This window comes from Trichoderma reesei (genome assembly GCF_000167675.1).
Source record: "Trichoderma reesei QM6a unplaced genomic scaffold TRIREscaffold_23, whole genome shotgun sequence".
In the NCBI taxonomy this organism is placed as follows: Eukaryota; Fungi; Ascomycota; class Sordariomycetes; order Hypocreales; family Hypocreaceae; genus Trichoderma; species Trichoderma reesei.
The window spans coordinates 186,760-202,720 of record NW_006711170.1 but is presented as its reverse complement, the minus strand read 5'-3'; the positions used below and the strand labels follow the sequence as shown (position 1 = coordinate 202,720).

The 15,961-nt window shown below is 56.4% G+C and overlaps 4 protein-coding genes across 4 annotated transcripts; 1 reads left to right on the top strand and 3 right to left on the bottom strand.

The window, feature by feature from the left end:
* Window positions 1-146: 146 nt before the first annotated feature.
* Window positions 147-1,272, bottom strand: TRIREDRAFT_5403 (uncharacterized protein; the record flags this gene model as incomplete). The annotated part of the gene is made up of 2 exons (XM_006968353.1): window positions 147-640; window positions 855-1,272. 2 exons carry the CDS (start codon window positions 1,270-1,272, stop codon window positions 147-149), a joined length of 912 nt encoding a protein of 303 aa, XP_006968415.1.
* Window positions 1,273-1,666: 394 nt separating this feature from the next.
* TRIREDRAFT_123538 (glycoside hydrolase family 72) lies at window positions 1,667-3,708 on the bottom strand. The gene is made up of 3 exons (XM_006968404.1): window positions 3,308-3,708; window positions 2,564-3,224; window positions 1,667-2,497 (listed from the first exon to the last, which is right to left on the bottom strand). Exons 1-3 carry the CDS (start codon window positions 3,432-3,434, stop codon window positions 1,915-1,917), a joined length of 1,371 nt encoding a protein of 456 aa, XP_006968466.1. The 5' UTR covers window positions 3,435-3,708; the 3' UTR covers window positions 1,667-1,914.
* A 2,910-nt stretch (window positions 3,709-6,618) lies between these two features.
* On the bottom strand, window positions 6,619-10,103 carry TRIREDRAFT_51443 (uncharacterized protein). The gene is made up of 3 exons (XM_006968403.1): window positions 9,847-10,103; window positions 9,697-9,773; window positions 6,619-9,621 (listed from the first exon to the last, which is right to left on the bottom strand). The coding sequence occupies exons 1-3, from the start codon at window positions 9,880-9,882 to the stop codon at window positions 6,798-6,800; spliced, it is 2,937 nt and encodes a 978-aa protein (XP_006968465.1). The 5' UTR covers window positions 9,883-10,103; the 3' UTR covers window positions 6,619-6,797.
* A 2,250-nt stretch (window positions 10,104-12,353) lies between these two features.
* Window positions 12,354-14,567, top strand: TRIREDRAFT_5400 (uncharacterized protein; the record flags this gene model as incomplete). Its single annotated transcript, XM_006968352.1, has 4 exons — window positions 12,354-12,468; window positions 12,542-12,558; window positions 12,635-12,745; window positions 12,816-14,567. The coding sequence occupies 4 exons, from the start codon at window positions 12,354-12,356 to the stop codon at window positions 14,565-14,567; spliced, it is 1,995 nt and encodes a 664-aa protein (XP_006968414.1).
* Window positions 14,568-15,961: the final 1,394 nt, after the last annotated feature.

Genomic DNA, 15,961 nt, shown 5'->3' with positions numbered 1-15,961 from the left:
CGCAATATGCCTTCTTCTAGCGACCCCATGAACACGAACCTGTGGCATTACCGGATACGTCCATCTACATCACAAAAAGATCCAAACCATCCCCCCAAACCCCCCCCCCCCCCCCCCCCATTCACCTCGTCTTCAAAAAACCACGTTTACAGCTTCGCAAACGTCGGCCTCTGCTTCTTCAAAACACTCAATATCGCCGCCGGGAAATCCTCCCCCTGCAGCGCCGCCGAGTTCCACAGCTGCGTATACCTCAGGTTCTCCGCCACGCCGTGGTCCCGCGCGTGGTTGAGCAGCTCCTTGGTCCCCTGCACCGCCACGGGGCTCTTGCCCGCCAGCGCCGCCGCCAGCCCGACCGCCGCCCGCACCGTCGCCTCCTTGCCCTCGTGCACCTGGCTCACGAAGCCGACGGCGAGCGCCTCCTGCGCCGAGAAGTCGCGCGCCGTCAGGCACACCTCCTTGACCCACGACGTCGACCCCACGAGCTTGGGCAGCCGCGCGAGCGTGCCAATGTCCGCCGCGAGCCCAATGTCCACCTCCTTGACGGCGAAGCGCGTGTTGGACGCGCAGATGCGGATGTCGGCGCAGCAGGCAATGTCGATGGCCAGGCCGAGGGAGATGCCATGCATGGCGCAAATGACGGCTGGTGGGAAAAGGTTAGACAAAGTTCATGTTACCTCGTCTCTTCATATAAATAGAAAACAGAACAGGAATCAAGAAATGAAAACCACCTTCTCATCTCCTTCCCTCAACCCAAAGACGGAAACAGAACAAAAGACAAAGGCATTCGCAAGTCTCGACAAGACATAACGAAAAGACAAGAAAGTTAGGAAAGAAAGAAAAAAAAAAAGACTCACGCTTCTCACACTTCTCCATCGCCCCAATACTCCCCTGAAACTCCTCAATCTGCGCCCTCAACGCCTTGGCCCTCCTCGCCGCATCCACCTTTCCGCCGTTTGCAGCACCCGTCAAGTTCCCGTCCTGAGCCGCGGCCTGGACATCCAGCCCTGCCGTAAAGGCCCTCTCTCCGGCCCCCGTCAGCACCACGGCCCGCACGTCCGCGTCCCCGCTGAGCTGCCCAAAGACGCGCCCAAACTCGAGCCACATGGCCTCGGAGAAGGCGTTGAGCTTGTCCGGCCGCTGGATCTGCACGTGCGCGACGAACGGCGCGGGGGACGTGACGCTGAAGAACTTGTAGGCGGCGTACGAGGGGAGCGGGGTTTCGGGGGAGGGAGAGGGGGGGGAGGAGGATGAGGATGAGGATGGTGGCGCCATGGTGATGGTTGTGATGCGATCTGGGCTGTAGATTCAAATGATGATGCTGCGGAATCGTGTGGGTGAAGGAGCCAGCAGACGGTCAATTGTGGTAGGATAGACAGAGCCTGGGCCGTAGATGGAGGAGGCTACAATGGCAGTGAACAAGTCAAGTCGTTCCAGGAGCAATCATGGAGATGCAGTTGTTGAAAGCATCTCGGCTCACCCTGTGTTGCCGTTGCTTACAGTAATACATGTATTCTTCAGCGAAGCCGAGGCACAGCTGCAATAGTGGGGCAGCGGCCAATCGCCCGAATCCGGGGAAGCTTCTGATTACGGAACTCGTACGAAGCAGACTCGAGCAGCTTCAATCACACCAAGAATGACCAAAAAATTCATGTTAAGAAGATAAAAAAAGGGGGGGCAGTGCACTTATAAACAATGGCCCCAAAACCTAGACTGTAAAGAATAAACCATTCTTCCCGTACCTGTCTAGTCTTTGCAGAGCCAGACTCGGCGGCCTTTACATTACGGCCAACCGCATTCCATTCATACCCGTACACCAGGGCCTGCCCGTCTATCGCAGAGTTGACATGGCCACTCCATTATCAAAGTAAAAAAGGGAACGAAAATCCTTCCAAATCCACAAGAGACTCAAGTCACTTAGAGCAGAAGAGTACCAAACATGGTGAAGAGGAGGGCCAAGCCAGACACGACAAAAGGCGTCGTGTCCAGAGGGCCGTGTGCGATGGAGCCGGCAGCGCTGTCGGACTCGGTCTCCTGGGAGCCGGATGTGCCAGTGGGAGAAGCCGTGCCTCCGGTGACGCTGGCCGTGGCAGTACCGCTGTCGGCAGCGTTCTGAGAGCCGTCACCGCCGAGGCCGGGACCGTCGCCGGCACCCTTCTTCATGTACTTGTTGGCAGCCGAGGGCATCTCGGGAACCAGGCTGGGGTCGACGTTCCAGCTGGGGTCCTTGGGCGGGCACTTGGCAGCGTGGCTGGAGCTGGCGGCACCGCCAGAGCCGGTGGGAGTCGGGCTCTTGGCCAAGGCGCTCTTGAAGAGGTTGTACTCGTTCGACTTGGAGACGGAGTCACCATCGATAGTGACAATTCCGTAGTCGTTGTCTTCCTTGGAGTACTCGTACATGATGCCGCCAGAGTAGACGCTGGTCATCTGGGAGCTCATGAGGGCAGACAGTTCCTCAAACTTGCGAGGACGGTTCTTGATGCAGCCCCACTCGGACAGGCTATAAGAAGGAGAGAAAAAAAGTATGAGCAGGCTGTCAGAAGGTAACGGATCTGGTGTCACTTACAAGATGGGAATGCCATAGTCGGTGAAGTTCTTAACCTTTTGGTCCCAGCCGGAGGTCTTGAAGTCGCTGTTGCACCAGGAGTAGTCGTTGAAGGCGAAGAAGTCGGAGCGCATGTCGTCGCTGCCGCAGTTCATGTACATGGCCGTCTGCATGCGGTTGGAGGAGACGTCGGCGGCGGAGTATCCAACGGGGACCTTGCGCAGTCCTCGCTCGTTCATGTAGTTCTTCATGTCGCGCGTGACAGCCTTGACGAAGGGAGCAGACTTATCGGTTCCAGGCTCGTCGTTGATGACCTCGTTGCCGGAGAAGAAGGCCAGCGTGTTGTCATACTTGGCAAACATCTCAACGGTGGCAAAGACGCTCTGAAGATACATGGTGTTGTACGACGGCTCGGGAGTCTTGCGGTTGATGGAGTAGCCCGGGTTGTTGACGTCCAAAACCAGGTAGATGCCGGCATCGGCGAGGGCATTCATGCACTCATCGTGATCCTTTGAGTTGTCGACGGCGTAAACACGAATAGTGTTGACTCCAAGGTCCTTGAAGTTCTTAATGTCTCGGAGGCATGTCTTGGGGTCAGCGAGGGGATCCTCGTTGGCAGCAGCACCACCAGGCTGGTAGTCTATGCCGCGCAGATAGAAGCGCTTGCCATCGGCCCAGAATGCTGCAGATTCAGACGTGTCAGTCGGATTGTCCCATCATGTTCAAGAAGATGCTGATGCCAGCCATCGTTTCGTTCCAACTGACCATTTCCAGAGGCCGAGACGGCGGGCAGCGAGGCCCTCTTGGAGGGAGGGTCGTTCTTGGAAGGCGTGGGAGTGGCCATGACGGCGCCGAGGCCGGCAACGGCTGAGAGGAGAGCGAGTCCCTTCATGGTGTCACCGATTCGCTGATGGATGGATGGAAACGCTGTGGTTGAATTGGCGCTGCGGACGAGCACAGGCAAGCGGTATGGATAGAAGGATGAATGAGCCTCTGCAAAGAGTGAAAGGGCGCTGAATCACGAGGTCGAGTTCGGGTCGAGAATATTATACCACGGATTGGCTGGCTAAGAAGAAGACAATGGAGAAGGAGAGAAAGAAGAAGAAGAAGCAGCGGCGATGCTGCGATAACGAGAGAGGGCTTGTTGGAAACGAGTGAAGAAAGACAGTTGGTCGGAAAGAAAAACAAGCCTCTGGGCGGGAACGAGATGATGGATGGGAAAGAAGAGGGAGGAGGAGAAGAAGGGCAGGAAAGGGCAGCTGGAATGGAGGGTGTTTAATAAAGAATCAATACTAGGAGGAGGAGGTACTCCATAACAAGGTCACCAGCTGAAGGTACCTAGCATACTAGAACTACCTCCTACTCGTATGTACCTACATACACACAAACACCAAGAACATGCCGCGAGATTTGGAGTGCCCTTTTCCCTTCCTCCATCCTTGCACGACCCTGTGGACGGCGTTTTAGCGGGCCCGCGACTGGCCTGTCATTGGCATTTTGATTTCGATCCCCGTTGAGCCATTGAAGCACAGCTTTGCGACGTGCGAGCGCGAAGCCGCCAGACGGGCCACGGCTGTTCCAATGGCTGGCGCGAGAGCGTCGCACACGAACCCACTGCGAAACTGGGAGACGAAGTGGCCGGTCCACTGATTGGCGCCACTACGAAACGGCCAGCTGGCGACCATTGGGTGCAGTTAGGTAGTTGGTCAAGGAGGTACAGTACATGCTGTCTCTGTCATGTAGGTAGGGAGAGGGAGGCAAAACGGACACGGAGAGAGCGAGGCTGTGAGGACGAGGGGACGAGGGGGGACGACGAGGTTGGGATGGGCAGACAGTGTGTGAGGCACTGCCCGAGCCCTTTTCTTGCGTCAATCTTCAATTGCTCTGCTCTGCTCTGCTCTGCTTTGCTCTTCTTTCCTCAGGTGATCACGGAGTTTTGGTATTGATCAGCCTCCGCCTGCAGCTCATCACAGCAAAAAGCCTGTGCAAACTCAATTGATCCTGCTGAGGCTTCCAGGTCCAGGTCCAGGTCCAGGCACCACCCAAACAGCACCTCATGCGATTCGTCGTCTTCCGCGGCGCCATGCCAAAGTCTATTCGTGATGCGCTGCCCGCTGCTGCTCGTATTACCGCATACTATGCTCCTACTAGTAGTAGATGCTACATGGACCCGAACCCGCAGCCAATGGGCGTCCCGAGCCAGACGAGCATTCGGCTAACACGAGAGAAGAGGGCTGCACCCAGTTTCGCGCGGCCAGGCACAAGATTCAACGCACGACGAGCCAAGCATCAAACGCGCTGCGAGTGGTGACATATACCGATCGTCATGGATCCACACGCCTGAGCTCTGGTGTGCCCGTCTGTTCCAGCAGTACGAGTACATGATAAGGTACCTTACCTACAGTGATACTAGTCCTCCTTTTGTCTTGCAGTCGGGTGTGTTCTCGTGAGATGCCCCCTAAAACTCGAGCCTACCAAGGTGGTATCAAACATTGAATGCAGTCAAATAAAAGTACCCTAACTCGTCGTCGTGATACAGGCTCGCACTCATCATACCTGGTACTCATCCTCGATAATAACAGCTCTTGACGGCTACCTAGGAAATCGACTCCCATCTTAGACACTGTACTGCACAGACAAGCCTCTCCAGAATAAAGCGGAACAGGCTGAAACGCGGTCGTCGTGTGTGGATGCCCCCGAACAAGGCCGTTCCAAGCAAGGTTATTTGTTCCCGCTCCATCCCTGCAAGACGCCCCTCTTTGCACGCCGCCCGAGTCCACTCTCCACCGTCTTGGCTTCGAGAAAGCCATACGGCTTGGATCTCCAAGTTCCATGCACTGTCTCTCTACGGAGTACCTACTGAAAGAATGATGAACCTATCGACGCACAAGTTCAGTTGTGAAAGCTACCTTACCTTATTACTCCTAGAGTAGCAAGTTAGGTATTATTCAGAGAGGCAACATATGGCATGGCTTTTGCAATAAACGAGAGTCGTGATACGCTGCAACACCTCGGCTTCAAGAATCATCACATAGGTACGACGAATACTGCCTACCCATGTGCATCACTCCACACGCCCTATCGGAGCATCTCCAACACCCGCCTCGGCATCCCCCTTTCGTCCAGCACTCACTCACCTCCACGCACCGAACCAAAAATAACATCAATCCCTTCTCCTGTGCACGTACCTACCCTACGCTACGCAGGCACAGTATCTCCAGTCCGTACGAGTAGTATGTAAATGCACCAACCAAACCACACAAGCAACTAATAACTCCCTTGACCGCACCGATCCAACCTCAAAAACCCACTCCAAACCTTTCGATCTTCAGGGGCCATCACCATCTTCAGTCAACCCAGAAATCCCCATCCAACCACTGTATAATCCCATTGACGTGACAACTTTGAAGCTTGTTGGTCAGAGTTAATGCCGCTAAGCTTTTCTGCCCGCTAAACCCCCCAAATAATCCCGGAACCATCCACAATCTCTCGTCCTTCCAGAACGACTACCTAGTAGGTATAATTACCCTACCTCCATGCGCATGTACTGTACTGTAATACTGCATGTACCTACATACTTGATACAGCATCTTGACACGCGGGAAATTTGCATCGTCGTGACGATCCCGCCATGCTCGTCACCATTGCCACCCCTTCCCCCCCTTCTCCTCTCCTCTCCTTGCTTCCTTTGGCTCGCCTTGCGCACAGCCAGTTCGGAATCTCCTAGGTGAAACAGGTGGAGCCCGGATTCATTCACCTTGCTGACCTTGCTTTATACATATTACAGTACATAGTAGATAAACCTTGGAACTCACCGTATGACTGACCGACTAGTAACTGACAGGAGATCAGGAGCTCCAAAGGTGAAGCATCCAAGACGGTCTCCTTTTCTTTTCTTTTCCACAGCATGTACATCTTCCCAAGATGCAGATTGCGATCTGCCACGAACCTCCAGCTGACAGTTTCTCCCCTGCCGCCACATCGACAAAACCATCATCTTCGTAATAGTAGTTGATCCCTCTATGTAGCAGCTCTCAGTAACAGTAGACGCAGTCATACACATGCAGCCGCAAGAACGTCGTAATACTTTGTATTGATGATTCATCTGGTTTCCCGATTCTAGGTTCAATTCTCAGCAAAGAGTGCAGGGCAAAACGCTTCTTCCCCCCCGTGGCTTTTTTTCCTTTCAAATGGCTTCGACCGCTCTATCGTTTGTCTCATACCCAAAGGCGCAATAACAATGCCCGGGAAAGCTCTACTCCTCGGGCACGTTGAAAATTTCCTCAACGCCAGTCCAAGTGCCGCGCGCGCGCTCTTCCCAGTAGCTGTCCTTGCCCGTCTTGATCCGCCACACCTCCTCGCCCTCCGGAGACTCCTCCGCCTTGACGAACCACCGTGGCTTGTGCTCCTCGCCCCGCTCCTCCGTGGCACGGCGACGGGCGCGCTGTGCCTCCTCCAGCCTGACCTTCCAGACCTCGGCCTCGTCCAGGTTACCCTGCTCGGCGAGTCGCTGATCTTGACGCAGCCTGCAGTCGGTCGGCGGCAGCTTGCCCTTCTCAATCTCCGTGATCTCGTTGAGCGAGGCCGCAAACGCCGTCATGCCGTACGTCTGCGTGGGGTTGTCCACCATGTTGCCGACACGCCAAATCTCCTCGCCGCCAGACTTTCCAGGGCCAGCCGTCTTAAGAGCGCCAGTCCAGGTGCCGACCAGCCCGGTGCCCAGGTTGCTGCCGTCCGGCCCAAACGTCTCCACGCTGACATCCTCGGCCCTTCCGCCAAACATGCCCTTGCTCTTGAACTCAACCGTTGCCTTGTGCCCTGTCGAATCGTTGACTACGTTCATCGTGCCGACGGGCTCCACGTACTTCTCGCCCATGACGACGTTTCGAAGGAACATCGTGGCAATGTTCCACGAGTAGAGCTCGTCGGATCCGTCCGCCAGGCGAAGCACGACCCTCACACGTCCGTCAGTCGTAATCTCGGCACTCTTGCCCCAAAACTTCTGACCTGGGGCGGCAGATTGCGAGAGCGACCAGCTGGCCGACTCGGCCTGCATGGCCAGCTTGACGGGTCGGTGCTGAACCTTTTCCACGAGCAAACGGAAGCCGCCAGGTATTTCCTTGTTCGCGCGCACCAGTTCAAACGTCTCTCCAAGCAGGGGGTTAAACGGCTTGCGGATGGCTCGCTCCTTGGCACGACCACTGCTAAACTGTGAGACGGCAAAGGCGGTTACATACAGCAGTCGCTCGGCTACCGATCCGCGCTTGACAGCCTGATCCAGGAGTTGCGCGTATTCCAGCTGTTCTGCAATTTTCTGCAAGAGCGAGATCGGCTCGTTTGCGGAAACGGGCATGCTGATGGTGCTAAGATCCTTGCCAACGTTCTTCCGGACAAACGCAATCAAACTGGGGGGCAGCACTGTTGCGGGCGGAATGCCAGTCCTGCGGTTAATAGTGACGTCGAGAGGCAGGGGGGTAAGGCTCTTCGGCTTGACTGGGAACAGAGCGTTTGCGCCGCCGCCACTCCGCACCTCATCCTCTTCGACGGATGAGATGGACGAGTTGTCGTGTGACGAAGCATCATCAGCCTCCTCCGACTCATGTGTCTCCTCCTCGTCGCTGGCATCAATCTTGACAACCCTCGTGGCATCTTCTGCGTCAAAGAACTCTTCTGCAGTCGATATTGTATCCAGACTCAAGCGGGATGCGGCCTCGGCAGATTTGGGAGCCGGCATCCGGCGGCGCTTGCTGTTGTTGATGAGAACAGTGAACTCGCTGACAACGGAATCGAGGTCGGCCAGCAAGGCCGCGCAATGATCCTGCAAAGACTTTTCTTCTTGCGTTGCGCCCTTCGACTTGCGCTTGTTCATATCGTCGTGGTGATGGTGGTGGTGGTGGTGGTGGTCCTCAACTGTCGCCGAGTCCGGACGCGCTCCGGGTGGTGTCACTACCGAAGAGCTAGACTTGCGTTTCCAAAAGGACTTTCTCTCTGCTCCATCGCCAGTGTCGTCGATGGCACTCCCCGGAGCACCTAGGTGATGCGAAGACGAGGACGTCGGCCTCGGTAACGCCGCAACCTCCTTGGTCAGACGGCGCAGCGCATCGCGAGTTCCGACGACACGGCTAACTAAAGTCTCGACCTGCTGCCATTCAACCTCTTCGTCCCGCCCTGCCTGATGACTGGCAGCGGCGTTGCTGCTGTTGTCCGGCTGTAGAGTGCGATGATCGACTTGCAGGCCGAGCTTTGGCTGCTGCGGCTGGCTTTCCAGACCTCTGGCCAGTTTGCTCGCTTTCTCAAGAGCCCGAGCCCAGTCCTGGAATTCCTTGTCATTAGGTGCCTTGAGATGCCACACTTCGGCGCCAGAGTCGATGCTGATTTCCCTTCTCCTCTCATCGGCAGCAATGGCAGCCAAGCTCAAGGGGATGGCTCCGCGGAGAGCAGAAGAGTTCCGGTTGTAGTAGTAGGACAGGGTGCAGGTGGAGTAATCGAGGGAAAAGAAGCGGCGAGCATAGCCCTGTCCCTTCTTCCGTCGTCTCTTCGAAAGCGTTCCGACGTGGTAATTGGCCGGCATGGTCGCGTCAGACACGGTACGCGCATGGCCTTTGCTCGGGTGGCTATGGAAGCTATCCACAGAGGCAGCGGGATCCGCCTCATGGGACGGGCTGCCATGCACGCCCAAGCTGGTCTGACTGGCATTCGGCATCTGCAAGTTCGGGAGATGGTTGGCGCTCTGCGGAGCGGCTCCGGTAGGATACGTCAGCACGACAAAGGTGGCCGTCTTCGATGTCTGCTTGGAGAAGGTGTTGTCAAAGACCAGGCCGTACATGCCCGTCTGCCCAGGGGGCACGTCGTAAGCTCCCATGGACACCTTGTCCGCCTCACACTTCCCGAACCATTTTATCGATATAAAACCCTTGCTAGAAAGCAGCTCTTGTGCCGTGACATCCTTCTTGGCAAACCGGCTCGCTTTGCCCTCGGCAACTTCCTGGGTCTGGGGGGTATGGGAGTGTATGTCGTCGCCGGCCGAGGAAGAGAGACCCGTGGCGCCGCTGCCTGGGTGCTTGACAATGCCAAAGTTACTAGATGATTGCACGGGTCAGTCAGGGCCACAGCGGAGCGCTTTGGCTCACATGCAATGGACGTCTACTGCTCACATGGACTTTTTGTGCGGTTGTACACTCCAGGAGAGGGTGTTGCCCTCCTCGACCTTGACCCATCGGACAATGTAGGACTACATGTTGCCAGTCAGCCGTTTGTTTCCTGCTTGTGGCGTCTGAGGAGAGGAGAAGTTCGAAAGGACGTACCCTGCTGTGGACCTCGAGCCTCTCTATGCCCGCCATTGCTCCTCAAACGTGTCCGGGAAAGCCTCGAAGCGTCGGTTGTGTAGCAGAAGGTCGCGAAACAGGTTTCGTAGTTTAGAGCTCCAAGTCCATCGTACGTTCCAGGTGTGCCGTCGGAATCGTCGGTGGAAGCACACGCGCAGGTGCAGCAAGCTAGCTGAAGCAAGGAGGTGAGATTGCGTGTGGCTGAGGAGCGGCTTTTAGGAGGTGAGGATGGAGCGAGAGGGAGCTGATGCTGGCGATGGAGATGGACAGACCACGTTAAATCAACTGTCGGGCTCGGCGTGGTTGGCCTCCTAAGCTGCCTGAGCACCCGGTACAAGCGGGAGGTACCAGCCGCACGGGGCTGTGGCTGGGGTGTCTTTTATTAGCAACGGGATGTCTTGGTAGCTCGGAGAGGTGTTAGCACTGGTGAGGATTCGGTGCAAGTGGCTGAGGCCCAGGGTCCAAATCCCGCCTCCGCCAGCTGACTGCGGCACCGCTCAGTAAGCTCTTGTGCACAACGGTGACATCCAGGTCATACAGACCATGCAGACAGACTCGTGCATCGAAGAACAGCCGATGCAGTGGTCAGCATCGCAGCCCACTGCTGAGCGTCTTCTCTCCGTTATATATATATGCCCCAAGGCCTCGCCTGCGCCGGCGCTGTCGGCGGCTGGACTCGGACGGTGACAGCACAAACTCGGACCAGGCAAACGGCGGACTGGGCGATGGCGCAAGGTACGGCCAGCGTTGCGGAGACATCCGAAGCCTCGGCCAGCTGTTGACAAATTGCCCGTGTGGAATCGTCGGGAAATTCGCCAGGCCTCTGTTGCGTCCTATTGTAATTGCTTCGAGAAGGGCAGTTGTAGTGTCCAGCAGCTGGCTTACGGTGACCTCTGCGTCAGTGGCACCACCACGGCGAAGGGAACCGAGGCCCAGACTCCAGGAGGCAAATGTGAGATGGGCTTCATCCACGGACGTTGCTTCACCTGTACTCCGTGCCGAGAAGAGAATGTCGTGGACCGGCAAGCCCGGAGCCTCGGGTTGGGGGCACGTTAGAGATGGCGGACGAGCCAGTCTGGGAGACAGTCTTCATACATAGGTAGTTTGTCTAGTACCTAATCGCGATGCTAAGCATGTCGGTGGTCGGTCTCGGTTGATCCCGGTGGGTGGCAGCGGAGGGAGTTCCGAGAGCCAGACGATGCATTCTGAGGGAGATCGGATACAAGACGAACCAGCGAGTCGTGCGGCCCGAGAGGAAACGCGGGCTTTCTGATTCTTCGATATCGAGCACGATCCCCGACTCACGAATCACTTGAAGAGATTAAAGAGTCCGGTGCCTTGAGACCACCCACGAGCCACCGGTATGCTGACATGGTCAATTAAAAGACGTGGTTGTTGTGCTCAAGGCTGTCTGCTAACATAAGGTACCTACGCATGGGCAACACAGCACTTCTGTGTTACCGCGAGACAGCCGCTGCAGCCAGAGCATTATCACTGCCTGACTGCGCCATTTGTGAGACGACCAGCCGTCTCTGCCTTGCTCCCATCAGACCGAGGGCATCGCATCGCGACGTTGTTTCGTCTTCTGGCCCTTGATTCATCTGCACATGGCTTCCACGTTCCTCGTCTCTCCAGTACTGTACCTCTGCGGTGTGGAAGCTGCAGCCTTATCGATTATTAACCCCACTGCGACTAGTGTCTCAATCTCAGCTGGAGATCCAATTCCTGCCCTCCATTGCACCCGACCCCAGCCATTTATTAGCGCTGAAATACGGGACGCAGGGAGCGCTGCCAGAATCCATCGCTGCCGCTGAAGCGCTGAGCCAGGCCCTGAGCACGGTCGTCTGCAGGGCCTGGGCCAGCTGAAGCCGCTCTGGAGGACCTCTGGAGCGCCGCTGGAACACCTCCAGCTGCCTGTAATTAGCCCCTCCCCACAATGCGCTGTGGCGCTGTCGCTGGTCGTGTGGCAGCTGCGGGCTAATGGCGAACATCGGGTAATGATTCGATACTTCTCCTTTTTCCCCAGTGGATAAAGTCACAAAACCGAATCGCAACACCCATGAATCGCTTTGTCTCGCTAGCACCACTTCCTTCGCCTGTCTCCTCGTCTCGGTTGTTTCTTTCTTTCTATTTTTCCCCTCGTGGTCTGCTTGGGTTGTTCATTGTTTGCCTTCGTTTCTTGCTGGTTCTCTCTCCGCCGTCTGCGAGCTGCGATATCCTCGGGCCCGTCCCTCTGCCGCACGGCCCCTCGCCCGTGTCCATCGCCATGACCCTGGTCTGATACCAAGACCTCATCTTACACTCAGCCCAGGCGTAGAAAATCGAACAGGCCCGGCTGGGTCTCCAATCGCTTGGTCAACTTGTGCCTCCATAGCGACGAGCACCCCGGTCGTGCCAGCGCCTGAACCTTTTTACGCGCGCATTTGCTCCTGCTCCGCTCGCCTTGGTCGACAAGCAACACATTGCCCGAGAGCCACGACAGCGTCATGTCGGGCACCCTGAGCAAGCGCCAGCAGGCGCGTAACGAGGCGATTCTGCAGGAGCTGGTACATTCGGTGCCAGGCAATGACCAGTGCGCCGACTGTCACGCGCGAAACCCAGGTATGCACCATGCACTTCCGATGCTGCTCGCACTCGTCGTGCAACCGTTTGCTAACCGCGACCCGTGTGACAGGCTGGGCATCATGGAGTGTACGATATCCTTTCCTCGACGACCCTTTGTGCCGCTGCGACCCGAGATGGTACATGCTAACCCGTGCAATTGCAGTTGGGCGTCTTCTTATGTATGCGCTGTGCCGCGATACATCGAAAGCTGGGCACGCACATATCCAAGGTCAAGTCGCTAAGTATGGATGCGTGGACGAACGAACAAGTCGACGTGAGCGAGCGCCCTCCCTCTTGATCAACACTAGAAGTGCTTGAAGCTCATCTGTTTTGCCTACCTATAGAACATGCGGAAAGTCGGCAACGCTGCGTCCAACAAGATATATAACCCCGAGAACAAGAAACCATCGATCCCCATCGACGTGGACGAGGCGGACTCGGCAATGGAGAGATTCATCAGGCAGAAATACATCAACAATGTCGCCGGCCAGGCTGGCAAGCTGAAAAGACCGCAGCTCGATGAAGGCACCCCGCCACCACTCCCGCCCAAAAACTCCAAGTTCGGATTCCGGTCGGCATCGTCGATATTCCCACTGTCGTCGCGGGCAAAGAAGGAGGCAAAGGCGGCCGCTGCGCAGGAGCTTGCCAACTCCAATTCCTCGTCGAGCTCGAGCCACGCAAACCAGGCGAACCACGCGAACAAGCAGTCCAAGGTGTTTGGGGCCACCGTGGACTACGGCCAGGACGACACAGACAAGAAGCTTGCGAGACTACGAGACATGGGCTTCCAGGACGACCAGCGAAACACTGCTATTCTCAAGGGAGTCAACGGCAACTTGGAGCGTGCTGTAGAGGCGCTTGTTCGTCTCGGCGAAGGCGACAGGTCACCAGGACCGGCGCCAACAGCCGAGCGGACGTTGCGCACCTCGAGGTCGCTGACGCCGGTGGGCTCGAACGCCGGGGGACTCAACCTAGGTTTGAGCATGCCACAGAAGGAATCGGCGTCAGGACGACCAACTACGGCATTGGCAGCGTCTACGAACCCCTTCGATATGTTCCCGCCTGCTCAGCCCCAGACGGCTCAGTCCACCGGGACGCTGCAGACCAACAACCCATTTCTGAATTCGACGAATCCCTATGGGAATCCCGCTCACCAGGCCGGCCTCGTCACGCAGGCTTTCCAGAACATGAGCCTGTCTCCGGCGGCTCAACCTCTTTTCCCCCATCATACTGGAGGAATCGTTACGTCGCCCCATCAGTTCTCGATGTACCATCAGGCTCAGGCTACTCCGCCAGTTCCTCAACAATACCAGGGGTTAAGCTTCCAGAGCAGCATGACATACCCTCAGCCCGCCACGCAGCCTCTGGCACCTCAGCACACGGGCTACAACCCGTTCCTTACGCAGGCCCCGGCGTCCTCTCCGTTCCAGCAGCAGCAGCCGCAGCAGCAGCAGAATCTGTCCCTGAACACTAACCAGCCCGCGACATATGCGAACAACCCCTTCACGCGATCGCCGACGAGGATATCGTCGCCTTCTCTCACCCAGATTCCCGAACAGTCTCAGCCCACGATGTTTCAGACTCCGACGCCGCTTCAACCTCACTTGACTGGAACAAATCCCTTTTTGAACAACGGCGTGCAGTACCCCCAGCAAATGCTCCAGCAGCAACCGCAGCAACCGCAATACTACGGGCAACAGCTGCAGCAGCCGCAGCCGCAGCAACAGCAGCAATATTACCAGCCTCAGCGTCAGGACAAGGCGTCTATTCTCGCGCTGTACGGCCAGCCGCAACCAGCACGCCCCGCGGCCTCCGACCCTAACTTGCACGCACAACCACCAACCATCCCAGAGGACAGACCAATGCCGATGCAGCCTGCAGTGACGCAGGCGCAATCGCCCATGAGCCCGTCGCAGCCAGTTGCGGGAACCAACAACCCGTTCATGAAGAGCGGGCCTGCGGCAGCGTCTCCAGATCCCTTTGCGACGGATCGTAAGATTAGCCGAGAGAGCATGAATCTGGGCATGGACATGGCCTGGACGAACGGGCGGCACAGCCCGGATGCCTTTGCAAGCCTCAGTGCGAGACATGGTTGAGCGGATGGTGGAGTTGGATGTGCTATTTCTGTCTTTCTTTTTTGGTCGATTGATTCGGTTCTTGATTCCTCTTCACTTTCCATATTGTATTTGTTTACTGTCTAGTCAGGGCGCATATGCCAGAGCAAAGGGTTTTGGCACATTTGTTTTATATATGCCTTGCGATGACTGGGCCTCGGAGGGTTGATAAAAATCTATACCTGATTGTTTGGGTAGCGAGATGGATACAGGGCCCATCTACCTCGGATGTAAGTAGCGGTTATACTAGCATACATGAAGATGTGCAGTGCAGACGGCCAAGGTGTCTGCAGCTGCTAATCATTCTCCTTTGTCGTCGTCTTTATCTTCCTCTACCTACCAACGGGTGCATTCTCGGCTGGCATCGGGAACGGAAGTGGCCATTGCGTCTCAAGTCTCACTATCAAGTTGTTGATTCACTCAGCAAACCAGTCGATAAGTAGTCATAGGCAAGAATATAAGGACACATCACTAGCAGTGCAGCCATGGCTGGCGTCTGTGAATCAGGACGAGGTGTAGAGACAGTCACGAGCTTTGCTTGCTGGGTTGTACCATCATAGGATTGACTAAATGTAAGCTGGCAGTGCACCCTGATGAAAGCATATACGGCATTGACAACGGGGTTTCATAAAAGCGCAAGGGTCAGTACGAATGAAATAGTATTGATTCATTGGCGTCCTGGGCATTGCCCCTTTTCTTGATATCTCGACTCCCTCCCTCGGTCAGACGGCTGGAGCTGGGCAAGGTCTCTACTAACCTACTCAAATCCTGGCTAGGGGTATAGAAGTACAAGCGCCGTTGTCCGTCTTGATGCTATTCACAACTAGGCCGCTCTATGAACCACCGTCATGCCCAAAAGCCTGATCATCGTAATGAGATATGCAACATTGATTGACCAACATCGCCAAGAAGAGAGTTTCGTCATCCAACGTCCCGTTTGACGACGGAAGTTCGGGGGCCACAGACAGCAAGCAAACATGTCCATGCAGCCGTACTGTGCGGCAGCACGCAGGCTGTGCACTACGAGACAGTGTGCACAGGCCCCCCACGACGTGATTCAGTGACCCAACATGTGGGCTTGGCAATCCGGCTGATTGGCACCCACAGCGGTCTTCTGGACCTTTCGACTCCGCTGCGACCGGCTACAGTGCAGTACCCGACAACCAACCCCCCGAGAGAGCCGCTGGAGCGCTGTAAGCCCGCCTGCCAACGCCCTGCCGAACAGCCTGGAAGCGTCGAGCCGTGCCAATAACGCGCTGGACACGCAGGCGCTAGCCCCCCCCCCGGTGGCGTAGTCAGCAGAGCACGCAACATTGAAGCTAAGCTGCTGCAGTGGTTAAAGTGCACACCACTTCCGCGTTTCTCCCGTGCTCCTC

What these genes read in the sequence shown, in the direction of transcription:
- TRIREDRAFT_123538 (XM_006968404.1), bottom strand. Translation starts at nt 3,434, where the DNA reads ATGAAGGGACTCGCTCTCCTCTCAGCCGTTGCCGGCCTCGGCGCCGTC. An exon ending in CGTCTCGGCCTCTGGAAATG is followed by an intron (nt 3,225 to 3,307) that starts GTCAGTTGGAAC and finishes CTGAATCTGCAG; the next exon opens with CATTCTGGGCCGATGGCAAG. An exon ending in GACTATGGCATTCCCATCTT is followed by an intron (nt 2,498 to 2,563) that starts GTAAGTGACACC and finishes TCCTTCTTATAG; the next exon opens with CCTGTCCGAGTGGGGCTGCA.
- TRIREDRAFT_51443 (XM_006968403.1), bottom strand. Translation starts at nt 9,882, where the DNA reads ATGGCGGGCATAGAGAGGCTCGAGGTCCACAGCAGG. An exon ending in GGCTCGAGGTCCACAGCAGG is followed by an intron (nt 9,774 to 9,846) that starts GTACGTCCTTTC and finishes GGCAACATGTAG; the next exon opens with TCCTACATTGTCCGATGGGT. An exon ending in CAACCGCACAAAAAGTCCAT is followed by an intron (nt 9,622 to 9,696) that starts GTGAGCAGTAGA and finishes GCAATCATCTAG; the next exon opens with TAACTTTGGCATTGTCAAGC.